Raw genomic sequence first — 19,022 nt, 5'->3', positions numbered from 1 at the left:
ACAGTAATAAGTAATAAAAGTACACCAGTCTATATAATTAACAGTAATAAGTAATAAAAGTACATCAGTCTATATAATTAACAGTAATAAGTAATAAAAGTACACCAGTCTATATAATTAACAGTAATAAGTAATAAAAGTACACCAGTCTATATAATTAACAGTAATAAGTAATAAAAGTACATCAGTCTAGATAATTAACAGTAATAAGTAATAAAAGTACATCAGTCTATATAATTAACAGTAATAAGTAATAAAAGTACACCAGTCTATATAATTAACAGTAATAAGTAATAAAAGTACACCAGTCTATATAATTAACAGTAATACGTAATGAAAGTACACCAGTCTATATAATTAACAGTAATAAGTAATAAAAGTACATCAGTCTATATAATTAACAGTAATAAGTAATAAAAGTACATCAGTCTAGATAATTAACAGTAATAAGTAATAAAAGTACACCAGTCTAGATAATTAACAGTAATACGTAATAAAAGTACACCAGTCTATATAATTAACAGTAATAAGTAATAAAAGTACATCAGTCTATATAATTAACAGTAATAAGTAATAAAAGTACACCAGTCTAGATAATTAACAGTAATAAGTAATAAAAGTACATCAGTCTATATAATTAACAGTAATAAGTAATAAAAGTACATCAGTCTATATAATTAACAGTAATAAGTAATAAAAGTACATCAGTCTAGATAATTAACAGTAATAAGTAATAAAAGTACATCAGTCTATATAATTAACAGTAATAAGTAATAAAAGTACACCAGTCTATATAATTAACAGTAATAAGTAATAAAAGTACACCAGTCTATATAATTAACAGTAATACGTAATGAAAGTACACCAGTCTATATAATTAACAGTAATAAGTAATAAAAGTACATCAGTCTATATAATTAACAGGAATAAGTAATAAAAGTACACCAGTCTATATAATTAACAGTAATAAGTAATAAAAGTACACCAGTCTATATAATTAACAGTAATAAGTAATAAAAGTACACCAGTCTATATAATTAACAGTAATAAGTAATAAAACTACATCAGTCTATATAATTAACAGTAATAAGTAATAAAAGTACACCAGTCTAGATAATTAACAGTAATAAGTAATAAAAATACATCAGTCTATATAATTAACAGTAATAAGTAATAAAAGTACACCAGTCTATATAATTAACAGAATTACGTAATAAAAGTACACCAGTCTATATAATTAAGAGTAATAAGTAATAAAAGTACATCAGTCTATATAATTAACAGTAATAAGTAATAAAAGTACACCAGTCTATATAATTAACAGTAATAAGTAATAAAAGTACATCAGTCTATATAATTAACAGTAATAAGTAATAAAAGTACACCAGTCTATATAATTAACAGTAATAAGTAATAAAAGTACACCAGTCTATATAATTAACAGTAATAAGTAATAAAAGTACATCAGTCTAGATAATTAACAGTAATAAGTAATAAAAGTACATCAGTCTATATAATTAACAGTAATAAGTAATAAAAATACATCAGTCTATATAATTAACAGTAATAAGTAATAAAAGTACACCAGTCTATATAATTAACAGTAATACGTAATGAAAGTACACCAGTCTATATAATTAACAGTAATAAGTAATAAAAGTACATCAGTCTATATAATTAACAGTAATAAGTAATAAAAGTACACCAGTCTATATAATTAACAGTAATAAGTAATAAAAGTACACCAGTCTATATAATTAACAGTAATAAGTAATAAAAGTACACCAGTCTATATAATTAACAGTAATACGTAATAAAAGTACACCAGTCTATATAATTAACAGTAATAAGTAATAAAAGTACATCAGTCTATATAATTAACAGTAATAAGTAATAAAAGTACACCAGTCTATATAGTTAACAGTAATAAGTAATAAAAGTACACCAGTCTATATAATTAACAGTAATAAGTAATAAAAGTACATCAGTCTATATAATTAACAGTAATAAGTAATAAAAGTACACCAGTCTATATAATTAACAGTAATAAGTAATAAAAGTACATCAGTCTAGATAATTAACAGTAATAAGTAATAAAAGTACATCAGTCTATATAATTAACAGTAATAAGTAATAAAAGTACATCAGTCTAGATAATTAACAGTAATAAGTAATAAAAGTACATCAGTCTAGATAATTAACAGTAATAAGTAATAAAAGTACACCAGTCTAGATAATTAACAGTAATAAGTAATAAAAGTTCATCAGTCTATATAATTAACAGTAATAAGTAATAAAAGTACATCAGTCTATATAATTAACAGTAATAAGTAATAAAAGTACATCAGTCTAGATAATTAACAGTAATAAGTAATAAAAGTACACCAGTCTAGATAATTAATAGTAATAATTAATAAAAGTATATCAGTCTATATAATTAACAGTAATAAGTAATAAAAGTACATCAGTCTAGATAATTAACAGTAATAAGTAATAAAAGTACATCAGTCTATATAATTAACAGTAATAAGTAATAAAAGTACATCAGTCTAGATAATTAACAGTAATAAGTAATAAAAGTACACCAGTCTAGATAATTAACAGTAATAAGTAATAAAAGTACACCAGTCTATATAATTAACAGTAATAAGTAATAAAAGTACATCAGTCTATATAATTACCAGTAATAAGTAATAAAAGTACATCAGTCTATATAATTAACAGTAATAAGTAATAAAAGTACATCAGTCTATATAATTAACAGTAATAAGCAATAAAAGTACATCAGTCTAGATAATTAACAGTAATAAGTAATAAAAGTACATCAGTCTATATAATTAACAGTAATAAGTAATAAAAGTACACCAGTCTATATAATTAACAGTAATAAGTAATAAAAGTACACCAGTCTATATAATTAACAGTAATACGTAATGAAAGTACACCAGTCTATATAATTAACAGTAATAAGTAATAAAAGTACATCAGTCTATATAATTAACAGTAATAAGTAATAAAAGTACACCAGTCTATATAATTAACAGTAATAAGTAATAAAAGTACACCAGTCTAGATAATTAACAGTAATAGGTAATAAAAGTACACCAGTCTATATAATTAACAGTAATAAGTAATAAAACTACATCAGTCTATATAATTAACAGTAATAAGTAATAAAAGTACACCAGTCTAGATAATTAACAGTAATAAGTAATAAAAATACATCAGTCTATATAATTAACAGTAATAAGTAATAAAAGTACACCAGTCTATATAATTAACAGTAATACCTAATAAAAGTACACCAGTCTATATAATTAACAGTAATAAGTAATAAAAGTACATCAGTCTATATAATTAACAGTAATAAGTAATAAAAGTACACCAGTCTATATAATTAACAGTAATAAGTAATAAAAGTACATCAGTCTATATAATTAACAGTAATAAGTAATAAAAGTACACCAGTCAATATAATTAACAGTAATAAGTAATAAAAGTACACCAGTCTATATAATTAACAGTAATAAGTAATAAAAGTACATCAGTCTAGATAATTAACAGTAATAAGTAATAAAAGTACATCAGTCTATATAATTAACAGTAATAAGTAATAAAAGTACACCAGTCTATATAATTAACAGTAATAAGTAATAAAAGTACACCAGTCTATATAATTAACAATAATACGTAATGAAAGTACACCAGTCTATATAATTAACAGTAATAAGTAATAAAAGTACATCAGTCTATATAATTAACAGTAATAAGTAATAAAAGTACACCAGTCTATATAATTAACAGTAATAAGTAATAAAAGTACACCAGTCTATATAATTAACAGTAATAAGTAATAAAAGTACACCAGTCTATATAATAAACAGTAATAAGTAATAAAAGTACATCAGTCTATATAATTAACAGTAATAAGTTATAAAAGTACACCAGTCTAGATAATTAACAGTAATAAGTAATAAAAATACATCAGTCTATATAATTAACAGTAATAAGTAATAAAAGTACACCAGTCTATATAATTAACAGTAATACGTAATAAAAGTACACCAGTCTATATAATTAACAGTAATAAGTAATAAAAGTACATCAGTCTATATAATTAACAGTAATAAGTAATAAAAGTACACCAGTCTATATAATTAACAGTAATAAGTAATAAAAGTACATCAGTCTAGATAATTAACAGTAATAAGTAATAAAAGTACATCAGTCTATATAATTAACAGTAATAAGTAATAAAAGTACATCAGTCTAGATAATTAACAGTAATAAGTAATAAAGTACATCAGTCTAGATAATTAACAGTAATAAGTAATAAAAGTACACCAGTCTAGATAATTAACAGTAATAAGCAGTAAAAGTACATCAGTCTATATAATTAACAGTAATAAGTAATAAAAGTACATCAGTCTATATAATTAACAGTAATAAGTAATAAAAGTACATCAGTCTAGATAATTAACAGTAATAAGTAATAAAAGTACACCAGTCTAGATAATTAACAGTAATAAGTAATAAAAGTATATCAGTCTATATAATTAACAGTAATAAGAAATAAAAGTACATCAGTCTAGATAATTAACAGTAATAAGTAATAAAAGTACATCAGTCTATATAATTAACAGTAATAAGTAATAAAAGTACATCAGTCTATATAATTAACAGTAATAAGTAATAAAAGTAGACCAGTCTAGATAATTAACAGTAATAAGTAATAAAAGTACATCAGTCTATATAATTAACAGTAATAAGTAATAAAAGTACACCAGTCTATATAATTAACAGTAATACGTAATGAAAGTACACCAGTCTATATAATTAACAGTAATAAGTAATAAAAGTACATCAGTCTATATAATTAACAGTAATAAGTAATAAAAGTACACCAGTCTATATAATTAACAGTAATATGTAATAAAAGTACACCAGTCTATATAATTAACAGTAATAAGTAATAAAAGTACACCAGTCTATATAATTAACAGTAATAAGTAATAAAAGTACACCAGTCTATATAATTAACAGTAATAAGTAATAAAAGTACATCAGTCTAGATAATTAACAGTAATAAGTAATAAAAGTACATCAGTCTATATAATTAACAGTAATAAGTAATAAAAGTACATCAGTCTATATAATTAACAGTAATAAGTAATAAAAGTACACCAGTCTAGATAATTAACAGTAATAAGTAATAAAAGTACATCAGTCTATATAATTAACAGTAATATGTAATAAAAGTACACCAGTCTATATAATTAACAGTAATACGTAATGAAAGTACACCAGTCTATATAATTAACAGTAATAAGTAATAAAAGTACATCAGTCTATATAATTAACAGTAATAAGTAATAAAAGTACACCAGTCTATATAATTAACAGTAATAAGTAATAAAAGTACACCAGTCTATATAATTAACAGTAATAAGTAATAAAAGTACACCAGTCTATATAATTAACAGTAATAAGTAATAAAAGTACATCAGTCTATATAATTAACAGTAATAAGTAATAAAAGTACACCAGTCTAGATAATTAACAGTAATAAGTAATAAAAATACATCAGTCTATATAATTAACAGTAATAAGTAATAAAAGTACACCAGTCTATATAATTAACAGTAATACGTAATAAAAGTACACCAGTCTATATAATTAACAGTAATAAGTAATAAAAGTACATCAGTCTATATAATAAACAGTAATAAGTAATAAAAGTACACCAGTCTATATAATTAACAGTAATAAGTAATAAAAGTACATCAGTCTAGATAATTAACAGTAATAAGTAATAAAAGTACACCAGTCTATATAATTAACAGTAATAAGTAATAAAAGTACATCAGTCTAGATAATTAACAGTAATAAGTAATAAAAGTACATCAGTGTAGATAATTAACAGTAATAAGAAATAAAAGTACACCAGTCTAGATAATTAACAGTAATAAGTAATAAAAGTACATCAGTCTATATAATTAACAGTAATAAGTAATAAAAGTACATCAGTCTATATAATTAACAGGAATAAGTAATAAAAGTACATCAGTCTAGATAATTAACAGTAATAAGTAATAAAAGTACACCAGTCTAGATAATTAACAGTAATAAGTAATAAAAGTATATCAGTCTATATAATTAACAGTAATAAGTAATAAAAGTACATCAGTCTAGATAATTAACAGTAATAAGTAATAAAAGTACATCAGTCTATATAATTAACAGTAATAAGTAATAAAAGTACATCAGTCTATATAATTAACAGTAATAAGTAATAAAAGTAGACCAGTCTAGATAATTAACAGTAATAAGTAATAAAAGTACATCAGTCTATATAATTAACAGTAATAAGTTATAAAAGTACACCAGTCTATATAATTAACAGTAATACGTAATGAAAGTACACCAGTCTATATAATTAACAGTAATAAGTAATAAAAGTACATCAGTCTATATAATTAACAGTAATATGTAATAAAAGTACACCAGTCTATATAATTAACAGTAATAAGTAATAAAAGTACACCAGTCTATATAATTAACAGTAATAAGTAATAAAAGTACACCAGTCTATATAATTAACAGTAATAAGTAATAAAAGTACATCAGTCTAGATAATTAACAGTAATAAGTAATAAAAGTACACCAGTCTAGATAATTAACAGTAATAAGTAATAAAAGTACATCAGTCTATATAATTAACAGTAATAAGTAATAAAAGTACACCAGTCTATATAATTAACAGTAATACGTAATAAAAGTACACCAGTCTATATAATTAACAGTAATAAGTAATAAAAGTACATCAGTCTATATAATTAACAGTAATAAGTAATAAAAGTACACCAGTCTATATAATTAACAGTAATAAGTAATAAAAGTACATCAGTCTAGATAATTAACAGTAATAAGTAATAAAAGTACATCAGTCTATATAATTAACAGTAATAAGTAATAAAAGTACATCAGTCTTGATAATTAACAGTAATAAGTAATAAAAGTACATCAGTCTAGATAATTAACAGTAATAAGTAATAAAAGTACACCAGTCTAGATAATTAACAGTAATAATTAATAAAAGTACATCAGTCTATATAATTAACAGTAATAAGTAATAAAAGTACATCAGTCTATATAATTAACAGTAATAAGTAATAAAAGTACACCAGTCTAGATAATTAACAGTAATAAGTAATAAAAGTACATCAGTCTAGATAATTAACAGTAATAAGTAATAAAAGTACACCAGTCTAGATAATTAACAGTAATAAGTAATAAAAGTACATCAGTCTATATAATAAACCGTAATAAGTAATAAAAGTACATCAGTCTATATAATTAACAGTAATAAGTAATAAAAGTACATCAGTCTATATAATTAACAGTAATAAGTAATAAAAGTACATCAGTCTAGATAATTAACAGTAATAAGTAATAAAAGTACATCAGTCTAGATAATTAACAGTAATAAGTAATAAAAGTACACCAGTCTAGATAATTAACAGTAATAAGTAATAAAAGTACATCAGTCTATATAATTAAAAGTAATAAGTAATAAAAGTACACCAGTCAATATAATTAACAGTAATAAGTAATAAAAGTACATCAGTCTATATAATTAACAGTAATAAGTAATAAAAGTACACCAGTCTATATAATTAACAGTAATAAGTAATAAAAGTACATCAGTCTAGATAATTAACAGTCATAAGTAATAAAAGTACATCAGTCTATTTAATTAACAGTAATAAGTAATAAAAGTACACCAGTCTATATAATTAACAGTAATAAGTAATAAAAGTACATCAGTCTAGATAATTAACAGTAATAAGTAATAAAAGTACATCAGTCTATATAATTAACAGTAATAAGTAATAAAAGTACACCAGTCTATATAATTAACAGTAATAAGTAATAAAAGTACACCAGTCTATATAATTAACAGTAATAAGTAATAAAAGTACATCAGTCTAGATAATTAACGGTAATAAGTAATAAAAGTACACCAGTCTATATAATTAACAGTAATAAGTAATAAAAGTACATCAGTCTATATAATTAACAGTAATAAGTAATAAAAGTACATCAGTCTATATAATTAACAGTAATAAGTAATAACAGTACACCAGTCTATATAATTAACAGTAATAAGTAATAAAAGTACACCAGTCTATATAATTAACAGTAATAAGAAATAAAAGTACATCAGTCTTGATAATTAACAGTAATAAGTAATAAAAGTACATCAGTCTAGATAATTAACAGTAATAAGTAATAAAAGTACATCAGTCTATATAATTAACAGTAATAAGTAATAAAAGTACATCAGTCTAGATAATTAACAGTAATAAGTAATAAAAGTACATCAGTCTAGATAATTAACGGTAATAAGTAATAAAAGTACACCAGTCTATATAATTAACAGTAATAAGTAATAAAAGTACATCAGTCTATATAATTAACAGTAATAAGAAATAAAAGTACATCAGTCTTGATAATTAACAGTAATAAGTAATAAAAGTACACCAGTCTAGATAATTAACAGTAATAAGTAATAAAAGTACACAAGTCTATATAATTAACAGTAATAAGAAATAAAAGTACATCAGTCTTGATAATTAACAGTAATAAGTAATAAAAGTACACCAGTCTATATAATTAACAGTAATAAGTAATAAAAGTACACCAGTCTATATAATTAACAGTTATAAGAAATAAAAGTACATCAGTCTTGATAATTAACAGTAATAAGTAATAAAAGTACATCAGTCTAGATAATTAACAGTAATAAGTAATAAAAGTACATCAGTCTATATAATTAACAGTAATAAGTAATAAAAGTACATCAGTCTATATAATTAACAGTAATAAGTAATAAAAGTACACCAGTCTAGATAATTAACGGTAATAAGTAATAAAAGTACACCAGTCTATATAATTAACAGTAATAAGTAATAAAAGTAACTCAGTCTATATAATTAACAGTAATAAGAAATAAAAGTACATCAGTCTTGATAATTAACAGTAATAAGTAATAAAAGTACACCAGTCTATATAATTAACAGTAATAAGTAATAAAAGTACATCAGTCTATATAATTAACAGTAATAAGTAATAAAAGTACACCAGTCTAGATAATTAACAGTAATAAGTAATAAAAGTACATCAGTCTATATAATTAACAGTAATAAGTAATAAAAGTGCATCAGTCTATATAATTAACAGTAATAAGTAATAAAAGTACATCAGTCTATATAATTAACAGTAATAAGTAATAAAAGTACACCAGTCTATATAATTAACAGTAATAAGTAATAAAAGTACATCAGTCTATATAATTAACAGTAATAAGTAATAAAAGTACATCCGTCTAGATAATTAACAGTAATAAGTAATAAAAGTACACCAGTCTAGATAATTAACAGTAATAAGTAATAAAAGTACATCCGTCTAGATAATTAACAGTAATAAGTAATAAAAGTACATCAGTCTAGATAATTAACAGTAATAAGTAATAAAAGTACATCAGTCTATATAATTAACAGTAATAAGTAATAAAAGTACACCAGTCTATATAATTAACAGTAATAAGTAATAAAAGTACATCAGTCTAGATAATAAACAGTAATAAGTAATAAAAGTACATCAGTCTAGATAATTAACAGTAATAAGCAGTAAAAGTACATCAGTCTAGATAATTAACAGTAATAAGTAATAAAAGTACATCAGTCTATATAATTAACAGTAATAAGTAATAAAAGTACACCAGTCTATATAATTAACAGTAATAAGTAATAAAAGTACATCAGTCTATATAATTAACAGTAATAAGTAATAAAAGTACACCAGTCTATATAATTAACAGTAATAAGTAATAAAAGTACATCAGTCTATATAATTAACAGTAATAAGTAATAAAAGTACATCAGTCTAGATAATTAACAGTAATAAGTAATAAAAGTACATCAGTCTAGATAATTAACAGTAATAAGTAATAAAAGTACACCAGTCTAGATAATTAACAGTAATAAGTAATAAAAGTACATCAGTCTATATAATTAACAGTAATAAGTAATAAAAGTACATCAGTCTATATAATTAACAGTAATATGTAATAAAAGTACACCAGTCTATATAATTAACAGTAATAAGTAATAAAAGTACACCAGTCTATATAATTAACAGTAATAAGTAATAAAAGTACACCAGTCTATATAATTAACAGTAATAAGTAATAAAAGTACATCAGTCTAGATAATTAACAGTAATAAGTAATAAAAGTACACCAGTCTAGATAATTAACAGTAATAAGTAATAAAAGTACATCAGTCTATATAATTAACAGTAATAAGTAATAAAAGTACACCAGTCTATATAATTAACAGTAATACGTAATAAAAGTACACCAGTCTATATAATTAACAGTAATAAGTAATAAAAGTACATCAGTCTATATAATTAACAGTAATAAGTAATAAAAGTACACCAGTCTATATAATTAACAGTAATAAGTAATAAAAGTACATCAGTCTAGATAATTAACAGTAATAAGTAATAAAAGTACATCAGTCTATATAATTAACAGTAATAAGTAATAAAAGTACATCAGTCTAGATAATTAACAGTAATAAGTAATAAAAGTACATCAGTCTAGATAATTAACAGTAATAAGTAATAAAAGTACACCAGTCTAGATAATTAACAGTAATAAGTAATAAAAGTACATCAGTCTATATAATTAACAGTAATAAGTAATAAAAGTACATCAGTCTATATAATTAACAGTAATAAGTAATAAAAGTACACCAGTCTAGATAATTAACAGTAATAAGTAATAAAAGTACATCAGTCTAGATAATTAACAGTAATAAGTAATAAAAGTACACCAGTCTAGATAATTAACAGTAATAAGTAATAAAAGTACATCAGTCTATATAATAAACCGTAATAAGTAATAAAAGTACATCAGTCTATATAATTAACAGTAATAAGTAATAAAAGTACATCAGTCTATATAATTAACAGTAATAAGTAATAAAAGTACATCAGTCTAGATAATTAACAGTAATAAGTAATAAAAGTACATCAGTCTAGATAATTAACAGTAATAAGTAATAAAAGTACACCAGTCTAGATAATTAACAGTAATAAGTAATAAAAGTACATCAGTCTATATAATTAAAAGTAATAAGTAATAAAAGTACACCAGTCAATATAATTAACAGTAATAAGTAATAAAAGTACATCAGTCTATATAATTAACAGTAATAAGTAATAAAAGTACACCAGTCTATATAATTAACAGTAATAAGTAATAAAAGTACATCAGTCTAGATAATTAACAGTCATAAGTAATAAAAGTACATCAGTCTATTTAATTAACAGTAATAAGTAATAAAAGTACACCAGTCTATATAATTAACAGTAATAAGTAATAAAAGTACATCAGTCTAGATAATTAACAGTAATAAGTAATAAAAGTACATCAGTCTATATAATTAACAGTAATAAGTAATAAAAGTACACCAGTCTATATAATTAACAGTAATAAGTAATAAAAGTACACCAGTCTATATAATTAACAGTAATAAGTAATAAAAGTACATCAGTCTAGATAATTAACGGTAATAAGTAATAAAAGTACACCAGTCTATATAATTAACAGTAATAAGTAATAAAAGTACATCAGTCTATATAATTAACAGTAATAAGTAATAAAAGTACATCAGTCTATATAATTAACAGTAATAAGTAATAACAGTACACCAGTCTATATAATTAACAGTAATAAGTAATAAAAGTACACCAGTCTATATAATTAACAGTAATAAGAAATAAAAGTACATCAGTCTTGATAATTAACAGTAATAAGTAATAAAAGTACATCAGTCTAGATAATTAACAGTAATAAGTAATAAAAGTACATCAGTCTATATAATTAACAGTAATAAGTAATAAAAGTACATCAGTCTAGATAATTAACAGTAATAAGTAATAAAAGTACATCAGTCTAGATAATTAACGGTAATAAGTAATAAAAGTACACCAGTCTATATAATTAACAGTAATAAGTAATAAAAGTACATCAGTCTATATAATTAACAGTAATAAGAAATAAAAGTACATCAGTCTTGATAATTAACAGTAATAAGTAATAAAAGTACACCAGTCTAGATAATTAACAGTAATAAGTAATAAAAGTACACAAGTCTATATAATTAACAGTAATAAGAAATAAAAGTACATCAGTCTTGATAATTAACAGTAATAAGTAATAAAAGTACACCAGTCTATATAATTAACAGTAATAAGTAATAAAAGTACACCAGTCTATATAATTAACAGTTATAAGAAATAAAAGTACATCAGTCTTGATAATTAACAGTAATAAGTAATAAAAGTACATCAGTCTAGATAATTAACAGTAATAAGTAATAAAAGTACATCAGTCTATATAATTAACAGTAATAAGTAATAAAAGTACATCAGTCTATATAATTAACAGTAATAAGTAATAAAAGTACACCAGTCTAGATAATTAACGGTAATAAGTAATAAAAGTACACCAGTCTATATAATTAACAGTAATAAGTAATAAAAGTAACTCAGTCTATATAATTAACAGTAATAAGAAATAAAAGTACATCAGTCTTGATAATTAACAGTAATAAGTAATAAAAGTACACCAGTCTAGATAATTAACAGTAATAAGTAATAAAAGTACACCAGTCTATATAATTAACAGTAATAAGTAATAAAAGTACATCAGTCTATATAATTAACAGTAATAAGTAATAAAAGTACACCAGTCTAGATAATTAACAGTAATAAGTAATAAAAGTACATCAGTCTATATAATTAACAGTAATAAGTAATAAAAATACATCAGTCTATATAATTAACAGTAATAAGTAATAAAAGTACACCAGTCTAGATAATTAACAGTAATAAGTAATAAAAGTACATCAGTCTATATAATTAACAGTAATAAGTAATAAAAGTGCATCAGTCTATATAATTAACAGTAATAAGTAATAAAAGTACATCAGTCTATATAATTAACAGTAATAAGTAATAAAAGTACACCAGTCTATATAATTAACAGTAATAAGTAATAAAAGTACATCAGTCTATATAATTAACAGTAATAAGTAATAAAAGTACATCCGTCTAGATAATTAACAGTAATAAGTAATAAAAGTACATCAGTCTAGATAATTAACAGTAATAAGTAATAAAAGTACATCCGTCTAGATAATTAACAGTAATAAGTAATAAAAGTACATCAGTCTAGATAATTAACAGTAATAAGTAATAAAAGTACATCAGTCTATATAATTAACAGTAATAAGTAATAAAAGTACACCAGTCTATATAATTAACAGTAATAAGTAATAAAAGTACATCAGTCTAGATAATTAACAGTAATAAGTAATAAAAGTACATCAGTCTAGATAATTAACAGTAATAAGCAGTAAAAGTACATCAGTCTAGATAATTAACAGTAATAAGTAATAAAAGTACATCAGTCTATATAATTAACAGTAATAAGTAATAAAAGTACACCAGTCTATATAATTAACAGTAATAAGTAATAAAAGTACATCAGTCTATATAATTAACAGTAATAAGTAATAAAAGTACACCAGTCTATATAATTAACAGTAATAAGTAATAAAAGTACATCAGTCTATATAATTAACAGTAATAAGTAATAAAAGTACATCAGTCTAGATAATTAACAGTAATAAGTAATAAAAGTACATCAGTCTAGATAATTAACAGTAATAAGTAATAAAAGTACACCAGTCTAGATAATTAACAGTAATAAGTAATAAAAGTACATCAGTCTATATAATTAAAAGTAATAAGTAATAAAAGTACACCAGTCAATATAATTAACAGTAATAAGTAATAAAAGTACATCAGTCTATATAATTAACAGTAATAAGTAATAAAAGTACACCAGTCTATATAATTAACAGTAATAAGTAATAAAAGTACATCAGTCTAGATAATTAACAGTCATAAGTAATAAAAGTACATCAGTCTATTTAATTAACAGTAATAAGTAATAAAAGTACACCAGTCTATATAATTAACAGTAATAAGTAATAAAAGTACATCAGTCTAGATAATTAACAGTAATAAGTAATAAAAGTACACCAGTCTATATAATTAACAGTAATAAGTAATAAAAGTACATCAGTCTATATAATTAACAGTAATAAGTAATAAAGTACATCAGTCTATATAATTAACAGTAATAAGTAATAAAAGTACACCAGTATATATAATTAACAGTAATAAGTAATAAAAGTACACCAGTCTATATAATTAACAGTAATAAGAAATAAAAGTACATCAGTCTTGATAATTAACAGTAATAAGTAATAAAAGTACATCAGTCTAGATAATTAACAGTAATAAGTAATAAAAGTACATCAGTCTATATAATTAACAGTAATAAGTAATAAAAGTACATCAGTCTATATAATTAACAGTAATAAGTAATAAAAGTACATCAGTCTAGATAATTAACGGTAATAAGTAATAAAAGTACACCAGTCTATATAATTAACAGTAATAAGTAATAAAAGTACATCAGTCTATATAATTAACAGTAATAAGAAATAAAAGTACATCAGTCTTGATAATTAACAGTAATAAGTAATAAAAGTACACCAGTCTAGATAATTAACAGTAATAAGTAATAAAAGTACATCAGTCTATATAATTAACAGTAATAAGTAATAAAAGTACATCAGTCTATATAATTAACAGTAATAAGTAATAAAAGTACACCAGTCTAGATAATTAACAGTAATAAGTAATAAAAGTACATCAGTCTATATAATTAACAGTAATAAGTAATAAAAATACATCAGTCTATATAATTAACAGTAATAAGTAATAAAAGTACACCAGTCTAGATAATTAACAGTAATAAGTAATAAAAGTACATCAGTCTATATAATTAACAGTAATAAGTAATAAAAGTACACCAGTCTATATAATTAACAGTAATAAGTAATAAAAGTACATCAGTCTATATAATTAACAGTAATAAGTAATAAAAGTACATCCGTCTAGATAATTAACAGTAATAAGTAATAAAAGTACATCAGTCTAGATAATTAACAGTAATAAGTAATAAAAGTACATCCGTCTAGATAATTAACAGTAATAAGTAATAAAAGTACATCAGTCTAGATAATTAACAGTAATAAGTAATAAAAGTACATCAGTCTATATAATTAACAGTAATAAGTAATAAAAGTACACCAGTCTATATAATTAACAGTAATAAGTAATAAAAGTACATCAGTCTAGATAATTAACAGTAATAAGTAATAAAAGTACATCAGTCTAGATAATTAACAGTAATAAGCAGTAAAAGTACATCAGTCTAGATAATTAACAGTAATAAGTAATAAAAGTACATCAGTCTATATAATTAACAGTAATAAGTAATAAAAGTACACCAGTCTATATAATTAACAGTAATAAGTAATAAAAGTACATCAGTCTATATAATTAACAGTAATAAGTAATAAAAGTACACCAGTCTATATAATTAACAGTAATAAGTAATAAAAGTACATCAGTCTATATAATTAACAGTAATAAGTAATAAAAGTACATCCGTCTAGATAATTAACAGTAATAAGTAATAAAAGTACATCAGTCTATATAATTAACAGTAATAAGTAATAAAAGTACACCAGTCTATATAATTAACAGTAAGAAGTAATAAAAGTACATCAGTCTATATAATTAACAGTAATAAGTAATAAAAGTACATCCGTCTAGATAATTAACAGTAATAAGTAATAAAAGTACATCAGTCTATATAATTAACAGTAATAAGTAATAAAAGTACACCAGTCTATATAATTAACAGTAATAAGTAATAAAAGTACATCAGTCTAGATAATTAACAGTAATAAGTAATAAAAGTACATCAGTCTATATAATTAACAGTAATAAGTAATAAAAGTACACCAGTCTATATAATTAACAGTAATAAGTAATAAAAGTACATCAGTCTAGATAATTAACAGTAATAAGTAATAAAAGTACATCAGTCTATATAATTAACAGTAATAAGTAATAAAAGTACACCAGTCTATATAATAAGTAGTAAAAGTACACTAGTCTATATAATTAACAGTAATAAGTAGTAAAAGTACATATCTAAAATTCATACTATGATTGTCTGTAAGGACCCATACTGCAACAGATGTAAGTATTAACTAATAGTCAGTTCCAAGTGGCAGTCTTCTTGGGGTTGAAGGTTAATCCTCAGTACATATGATTCTAAAAATATGGGTAAGTGTTAAGGATTATGACCAAAGCAGAATGTGAGAAAAAAAAAAAACTGTATATGCAGTAAAATGGTTTTATCTTATTATTTTTATTAAATATTTATAAATGAGAATCATTTTGAGTAAAAATCTAGTTAGTATAGCGTATATAACTTGAGAAAAACACGCTTGAAACAATCTCAACCTTATAATGAAATCAAAAGAAGATGGCGACCAAATTTGATCTGATGTCGCTCTATTCATCATAAAGTTGACACATTTCAAGTTTGCTTTTCTAAAGTTATATGCGTAATACTAACTGAATTTTAACACGAAATGATTCATCGTTTATTAATATTAAGTAAAAACAACAATATTAAACCGTTTCTAATGCTTATACAGATTTTTTCTCACCTTCTGTTCTGACCGTGATTTTTAATGCTTAGCCAATCATCAATGATCGGTTTGTAAATATCGAGTATGTTCATGCACGTCTAGTCTATATGATATGCGTGTGTATGAAACCGATGCTCGCATCGTTTAGTGGTAATAAATGTTCGTTGTTTTTTTTTTTTTCTTCCTTTGAAGATTGTAATGCCGGGTATGGGGCAGCCAAACCAGCTGCCAACATTGCCCCGCTTTTTTATTGAAACCAACCGAGAGCTCTTTTTAATATCCTCGCTGTTCCCTTAAGTGCAATTGTCTGAATCTCTTTTGCACTTGGTTCACCAGGAATATTAGTTAGGTAGGACTTCAGTATCTTCTTCATAAGTCCTGTGGCACCTATGATAACTGGTATGATCGATATCCCCTTTAGGTTCCAGTTTCTTTTCATATCATACATGAGACCTTGGTATTTGGTCTGTTTCTCTCTTTCAGCTCTGTTAAGACCGCCATCATTAGGAACACTCACTTCAATCAAGGTTGCAACTCTCTCTGACTTATTCCATATAACTATGTCAGGTTTCACAGCAGCATTTTCAAGATAGGTGGCTGTAGGGATTACATGGTCGTAATGTTGTAGGAGTGTGTGTGTTCGTGTTTATACATATTCAAACATAGTTCACGTAACATGGGCAAGGTAACAGTTATTAGTTCGAGACAGGTTCAACTAACATGACATATAAGCACACAAGGGCCATTTGATAACGGACTACTAACCTTAGGTTGATGCACCCTTCGTCTCTTTTACATTGCAAGAAAGCATTTCACTATGAAGCAGTAACAATAGGACTTCTTTTTGTTTAGCTCGTTTATTCTCATATTCACAGGTGTTTCCCTTAGGAATTTACCACGCTTTCTTTTTTTTTAGTGTCTTTACGTCGTCTCTTGACTCAGTTGAAGGTTTCCACGACTGACAAAGCCAACCACCTCTTGTGAACGGTTCCCACATTCTCTCTCTCTCTCTCTCTCTCTCTCTTATTTGTATCTCTAGTCTATCAAAACTTACTCTTTCTTTGTTACCAGGTCAATTCCGGTGTTTATTGTTTAGAGTATTGCATTCCTAAATCTCTTTTACCACATAAATATCTCTGTGATATTTTATTCATAAACATTTCTAATTCTAAGTTAAAATTCCTCCGTTAGATTTTAACATAAATATTTTAGCTAAACATCCCTTTCGTTCAAAAAATTCTCTCTGCATATCTTTTTCTACAATACAGTTAACAAATCAATAATAATAATAATAATAGTTCAGACCTTTGGCATTGCCCGCCACAACATAACACAGATACTACACTGTGATCATAGCCAAAAGGCCCAACATAACATTACTTCAGAATTTGACCCAGTCATGTCTGATGGAAGGACAAGCTACACCCGTGATTTCCTTCGAAATTCTGTACACATTTCACAGTTTAACAAGAGACATATGAAAAGATCGGATGTTACATCGGCCGAAACGTTGTGATAATAACATCCAAAATGAGAACAGTCGTCGAAAGAATGGAAATAGATTAAAAGAATTAATAAATTACGCAAAATCATAATCAATATAAATGCTTTTGTAACCTTTCGCATGTTTCATTATTTAATTTTGTTTTGTTTTTTCTTATGCAGAGCCATGTGAGAAGCAAAAACTCTCCCGATCTTCCCCATTTTTAAACGTCAGTTCTTCCTCTACAAATCAGAGTCTAATGGCTGCGTATGCATTAGAGTCTCCAACAAACACTTCTTTGAAACTTGATATGTACCCGGACGAGACCCTATTTATTGATTTTCTAGGAGACGCACCAACAAGGCTATTCGAAGTGTCATTTTTTGTGGAAAATGTGGCCATTGTGTCTATAATTTACCTAGACAAAGACGCGAACATTATTGAAAAAAAGGTAAGTTATCACTGTTAATAATCCTTGCATAAAAACGATCGATTCATATTAAAATATTTGCTTTAATTTCTTTGTGGTGTTTTTGTCTGTCTGTCTGTCTCTCTCTCTCTTTCTCACACACACAAGTGAAGGTGTTGCTTCAGCATTTTATGGCAACTCCCATTATTTATAAGTGTGTTAAATGCTCCACTGCCTTGTGGATTGCTTGGGAAAGACAAAGGCTAAGGGAGTAAACCCTGACATAAAATCCAGGTTGGAGTCACCATAGGTGGATGGTGAGGCGCGGCAACATCTTTCTGACAACTCCCGCAGATGCGCTGGCTTTGACCGTATTGGTTGCCTTTCCATTGGACTTTGCCAGCAGAGA

At 24.2% G+C, this 19,022-nt stretch overlaps 1 protein-coding gene across 1 annotated transcript in view; it reads left to right on the top strand.

Moving 5' to 3' along the window:
- Positions 1 to 19,022, top strand: part of LOC145291107 (uncharacterized) — a 416,667-nt gene that overhangs the window by 173,762 nt on the left and 223,883 nt on the right. The window contains exon 33 of the mRNA XM_080136623.1: positions 18,387 to 18,655. Within this exon, the coding sequence (XP_079992749.1) occupies positions 18,387 to 18,655 (269 nt within the window). The remainder of the gene's footprint in view (positions 1 to 18,386; positions 18,656 to 19,022) is intronic.

This window comes from Euprymna scolopes, chromosome 12 (genome assembly GCF_053919585.1).
Source record: "Euprymna scolopes isolate OS-2025 chromosome 12, ASM5391958v1, whole genome shotgun sequence".
Lineage (NCBI taxonomy): Eukaryota > Metazoa > Mollusca > Cephalopoda > Sepiida > Sepiolidae > Euprymna > Euprymna scolopes.
This window is presented reverse-complemented; position numbering and strand designations above follow the sequence as displayed.